General features: G+C 32.2%; 1 protein-coding gene across 1 annotated transcript; it reads left to right on the forward strand.

The window, feature by feature from the left end:
• The first annotated feature begins 1,710 nt into the window (after nt 1-1,710).
• LOC112001497 (receptor-like cytosolic serine/threonine-protein kinase RBK2) lies at nt 1,711-5,586 on the forward strand. The gene is made up of 9 exons (XM_024033655.2): nt 1,711-1,961; nt 2,503-2,585; nt 2,688-3,068; nt 3,172-3,423; nt 3,529-3,683; nt 3,864-3,943; nt 4,034-4,169; nt 4,274-4,423; nt 4,966-5,586. The coding sequence occupies exons 3-9, from the start codon at nt 2,705-2,707 to the stop codon at nt 5,095-5,097; spliced, it is 1,269 nt and encodes a 422-aa protein (XP_023889423.2). The 5' UTR covers nt 1,711-1,961; nt 2,503-2,585; nt 2,688-2,704; the 3' UTR covers nt 5,098-5,586.
• Nucleotides 5,587-6,145: the final 559 nt, after the last annotated feature.

Genomic DNA, 6,145 nt, shown 5'->3' on the forward strand with positions numbered 1-6,145 from the left:
TTTTTTATCATCAAATTAAGACACAAATCGGTTTTTAACGTAAACAGAGTTTAAATCTCAAATTTCTTATTCAATTGTTAGATACTTTACTATTTTTTTTTTTAGAGATAATTGCAATATGCTCTACCAATTAAGCTAAGCATGGAGAGGCATCAATTTAGCTACAAGGCTTTTGACGAGATTTTACCAGTTGAGCTAACTAGAATACTTAATATAATAAATCTTTCAATTGGTACAATATATTAATCTTTCAATTGGTACAATGGTACACTATAGTCGGCACAATATTTTGATTAACCTTAATCATATGCATAATCTCAATTTCTTGCAAGGGGGTTTTGGTTTTTATACTTAGTGAATGTGTGAGTTACGTTTGAATGATTATGAAGCAAGTATTTATAATTGCAATGAAGAATGTTAAATTGTTAAGGAATTGTTAGTACAACGCAATCGATTAAAAGTCCAAATCAGCAAAAATCGATTAAAAGTCCAAATAAATAATAGCCATTGGCTTGTCGAATGTCTGTGGAAAAGGTTAAAAAAAAATCTAGTAATATATCATATCTGCAACGTAACGTACCCAAGGGGAATCGTGCATCGGTATAAAGTTTTGATTTCACATTATAATAGTAATGATGATAGTTTGAGTAGATGTGACTCATCGAGCTAATTTACGTATTCATTCATAATCATTTGCGAATTTTTTGAAAAAAAAAAATCGAAATATTAAACCCCATATATTGTCTCAATTTTTACTTAATCCAAGGCATAAAGACCAAAGAAACAAACATTAGGTCAATTCAATTTTAATTACCATTTATTCATAATTTTAAAAATTATACTTGTGTTGATGTTTATTTTAATTTTCTACACAGTTAGTCTTGAGCCAAAAAAAAGAAGAAGGAGGAAAACGATTTTAAAAAAAGAGAAATTTTTACTTTTTAGTAAGTCGATAATTAATGTAAAATTAGTCAACTAATGTGAAGAAATCTTTTATGGATTCAGTGAATTTGATTTCAATTAGTTTCAATTAGTTGATGAAGCTCTATAGAGTCTTATCTTAAGATTAATTGGAATTAGAACTTAATTGAGTTGAATTAATTCATACCCTCATACTAATTTCATTTCTTTTTTAATTGAGCAAGAGAAAGTTACAAGCTAAACATATTCTCTTTTACATAAAAGAGAGTTCCCCACAAGTCATTAAAATGAAAACGATTTTGAGAATAGCCTTAAAATCTATTATTATCAAATTTTACCTTTCAAGCTTTAATGACAGCTTTAAAAAAAAATTATACTCATCCATTTAATACTTAATACATTCCTCCTAACTAGTATGGATTCATGTCCAACTTAATTGTCTATTCAACTTTTTCCTATAGCTATTGGAATCAATGAAGTGAACAATTCAAAAATGTAACTCTCTCTGACTTTAACTGGTACATCCTCCACATATTATTTATGCATGATCCTTTGTGTAGGACACAGTTTGATCCATAAAGCCAAGTGTCTAATTCACATGATCTATATAACACCACGTGACATTTCCCAGAGCAAACCAAGTAGCCAAATAGAGCCGTCTCTGACTCTCTGACCATTGAAGTTACCTGATAAGATCAATAAGAATTTTTAGGACCTTGTCTTCAAGAATAGTAGAATACAATATAACATACTCTAGTACCTGTTTTCTTGTATTTATAATTTTTTGTATTTTTTATTTTCAAAAATATATGTATATATTGTTAACAGTAACTTGCCCCAAAAAAATATTAATTGTGAACAGTAGCCCGGGAAACATAGAAAAGGCAGTGTTTGTTGAAGAGCTTAGAGGACACCCTGAAATCAAAGCCCACATCTTCCTCTTCTTCTTCTTTTATCTGTCTTTTCTCTATTCATCTGTGTGTTTGCCTGGAAAATATATGACAGCCTTCAGTTTCTCCTCATGGCATGTCCAAATCCAAGTTTGTTCTTGTTCTAGTAATTTTAAATTTAGTACTATATTTTGGCTTTATGCACTTTTCATTTTGTGGGTTTATTGTAATTTGTGTTCATATGTGATTATATGGCATCAAGTTTGCTTTTTGTTGCTTATTCTCTGTTCTGGAATTCTTCCATGTGTTTTTTTTCATATTGGGCTATGGTTCTTCTTCCTGTTTCATTGATTTGTAAGTTTGAAATGTTCTTTTTTCGGGTATGGTATTTCAATAGCTTATCAAAATTTTGTGGTTTGGAATCTTTTGGCTATTGTTTTTTGTTTCAATGTCTAGTTTTCTCATCCAACTTGTCTTGTAATTCTACTTTGTTTCTAAGATACCATTCTTTTCTGCATTGTCCCATCAGTTCAATTCCTTTGTATCTACGTTAGTGTTTGTTTCAGATGTTGTTCACTTTTGTTCATCTATATGTATCTAAATTTTCCTCTCATTAATAAAGATTTACTTGTAATTACTTTTTCTGTTCATGTTTTGGCTTCTAATCATTATCTGGGAATCATATTTGCAGAGAGAACAAAAACATTTGGGTAATTGACTGAAACAACGTACGAAAATCAAATGCTATTTATGCTGCCTTTGATTCAACATAAGGTAAAAGTTTCCATCTTTTCACTCACTCATCTATTTCAAACTGTTCATTCTCAATTACCATTCCTAGCATTAACATGCTGCAATATTTTCCTTTCTTGGTAGGTTTCTGTTCTTTGAATATGAAAAAGAAGGTAGATTATTCTTCTCCTGTTGGAGTTCTTGAGGACTATTTTAAGAGCTCAGAATCTGAAACATGTTCTTCAAAAGAACACAATGTAGACTATGAAGTGCAACAACACTCAAAGCCCACTTCTCGTTGGCATGGATTTGTCCAATTATTAAGAAGTAGATCCAAAAAATCACTGGCCACAATGCATCCTCTCAGTGTCATGAAGCTCTCAAGAAGAATTAGTAGTAGTATGAGGGAGGCCAAAGCTATGTTTCCAAGCTTTTGTGCAGATACTGATTTGAACTATACTAGATTACCATGGAAGAATTTTACCTTGTATGAGCTACAAACTGCAACCAACTATTTCAGTCATGGTTTGTAGAATGCTTCAGTATTTAATTTCAAATTTAGTAATCTGTTACTTATAATTTAATTATGACATGCCATGATAGAATTTTTGGCTTTGCTTTGGTGTAGAAAACCTGATTGGAAAGGGTGGTTATGCTGAAGTTTACAAGGGGTGTTTACGAGATGGACAACTTGTAGCAATCAAACGTCAAACAAAGGGAACAGCTGACGAGATTATAGGGGACTTCTTATCTGAGCTTGGTATAATGGTCCATGTGAACCATCCAAATACTGCCAAGTTAATTGGCTATGGGACTGAAGGAGGAATGCACCTTGTTCTTGAACTATCTCCACACGGGAGCTTAGCTTCTCTGCTTTATGGTCAGTTTCCATTTTGGCGTTACTATATCTCAAAATTTAGAGACTATAATTCAATGTATCCTGTTTTATTAATTCTTTTCATTGTTGGAAAATGCCTATATATAGGTTCAAAGGAAAAGCTGGGATGGGGTATTAGGTATAAGATTGCATTAGGGACAGCTAAAGGTTTAGTATATCTTCATGAGGGTTGTCAAAAAAGAATCATCCACAGAGACATTAAAGCTGCAAACATTTTGCTTACAGAGGAGTATGAGCCTCAGGTACCATTTTAGTCACTTAAGATATACAAATATAAGCAACCTATGCTTGGTCATTTGTGAAGAAGTTCATGCTTCAATCATGAAGTTTAGGTCAAGTTGTTTTTAGATTACTTCCCAATGCACTTTATATGTAATTTTTCAGTAGTGTGGACTTCAATTAGTATGCCTATTTTGTAACAGATATGCGATTTTGGACTTGCAAAATGGCTACCAAAGGAGTGGACTCATCATACTGTTTCAAAATTTGAAGGCACATTTGGGTTGTTAACCAGCTTAACTTTTTTTTTTTTTTCCTGACTATCAATCAAAGAATTGTTTATAGACTGAAGCCATTAATTGTTGGAGTGCAGGTATCTTGCTCCTGAGTTCTTACTGCATGGGATAGTAGATGAAAAAACTGATGTCTTTGCTTTTGGTGTGCTGTTATTGGAACTAGTCACAGGACGCCGAGCACTAGATTACTCACAGCAAAGCGTTGTTTTGTGGGTATATCTCTTAATTATATTCCCATATGCAGGTTTAGACTTGTATGTTAAGTGTACATCTCATACGGATGGCTACTGATAATTTCTTTTTGTTAAATGTATCAGGCAAAACCCTTGCTGAAGAAGAATCACATTAGGGAGCTTGTTGATCCTTCTCTATCTGATGACTACAACTCTCGACAGTTGAATCTTGTGCTCTTGGTTTCCTCTTTATGCATACAACAGTCATCAATTCGACGGCCTTCTATGAGTCAGGCATGTTCTGTTCTTGCACAGCTAATAATATTTGAGTATAGTGATAATACAATTAAGAAGAGACTTTCAGATAAAAGTTGAGCCTGACGCAATGGTTAAGCTTTGGAGATTTTCCCCCAGTGCTAAAAGACTGAACTTGTTGCAATAACAACAAAAACTTAGTCCCAAAATTTTGGGATCAACTATGTATCCTCAACAAATTAGTTAGGATTGACCATGTATTTATTGAACTTGTATATAATTAAATATCCAAAGATAATGTAGGGTCTAGGAGAAAGAATTTAATTTTTTATGCCAGTTGTTGCTTCATCATTGTCTAATTCAGAAGTGCAACAAGGTATTTCATTTCTGATAGTCTGGCAGGACTTCAATTTTATAACCAAAACATGTAGTTTTTACTCAACTTCCTCTCTTTTCTACTAGGTATAAACTAATCTGTGATCGTAATTAGTTTTTTTTTCCCCATAATCAATAGTAATTAGTTTAACATTAAAGAACTCTATAGTAACAATTTTCACTGTTTGCACTTGAAAATGTAGCAGGTTCTACAGCTTCTTAATGGTGACCTTAGCTGCTTGAAATGCATGAAAAGCAGTCGAACAGCATTCTTCCAGAGAGCTTTCCATGAAGAGTTCATTGGTGCAGAAGAGTGCAACCCAATAAGACTTAGATGATACTAATGAGCATCAATATATGGGTTCCATATATAATTCCAAATATGATTATAACTCATTGTCCACCATCATGTATATGATGAAACAAAGATTTAGGACATTGAAGCTTAAATGATCTTGCCCCATCAAGCATTTTAGTATGTTGGTCCCAGAAGAAAGGAATGATTATGCCTTTTCACCTATGTACTCAGAAGAAAATGTTAAAGAACAAAAGGAAAGAATGACAATGGGTTTGAACCTATGTACATAAAGGAGATTAGGTAACAAAACCTGAGAATTTTAAATTAACTTATATTGTAATGAATTCTCTGTACAGTTTTACTTGGGGAAGTCAGGGAAACTTCTGTTAAGGTTATTTACAATTGCACCTCTCTCCCCAGAGATGTTTGGTATTAGTTATTACATCAAGCTACCATTTGGGTTTATTTACCGTATAATGATGTACCAAAAAAATAAAGATTAATAATTAAGTGCGATTGATTAACTTTATTTTCTTCTGGTTTATTTAGTTTATTTGTTTATATACAGTTTTCTAAAGCTTTATCTTTCTAGGTACAAATGTACTTTTATCCAATCTTATCAAATAAGATAATGAAATCTTTCTCAAAAAAAAAAAAAAAAAAAAAAAAGATAATGAAATATGCTATGAGCAAAAAAAAAAGGTTAATCCAAATACACAAATATATATTTTTGGGTAAGCTAAAATTACCTTTTTTAATGAAGAAGATTTGATTGAGAGAGGTCAATATCATCCATAATTGATATAGTGGGGGTGGAGGAATGTATGAGCTAAGTTAGTTTAAGCCTTACTTTAATGAGGTTTAGTTTAAGCCTCACTTTATAAAGGTACCAACCAAGTATATCAGCTACTATGAATGGACCAAATAGATAATCTTGCCCGTTAATTGTTTCTTAGTACTCAAACAGTCAAACCTCTCTAAATCTTACCAATGGTAATGTTTTCAATTATCTATCACACATCACAAAGTTTCTATTCATCTAAAATCAATAGTTTTGTTGTACAAAAATATGGAATTCGATCCCCACT

This window comes from Quercus suber, unplaced genomic scaffold (assembly GCF_002906115.3).
Source record: "Quercus suber isolate HL8 unplaced genomic scaffold, Cork oak 2.0 scaffold_63, whole genome shotgun sequence".
NCBI classification, from domain to species: domain Eukaryota; kingdom Viridiplantae; phylum Streptophyta; class Magnoliopsida; order Fagales; family Fagaceae; genus Quercus; species Quercus suber.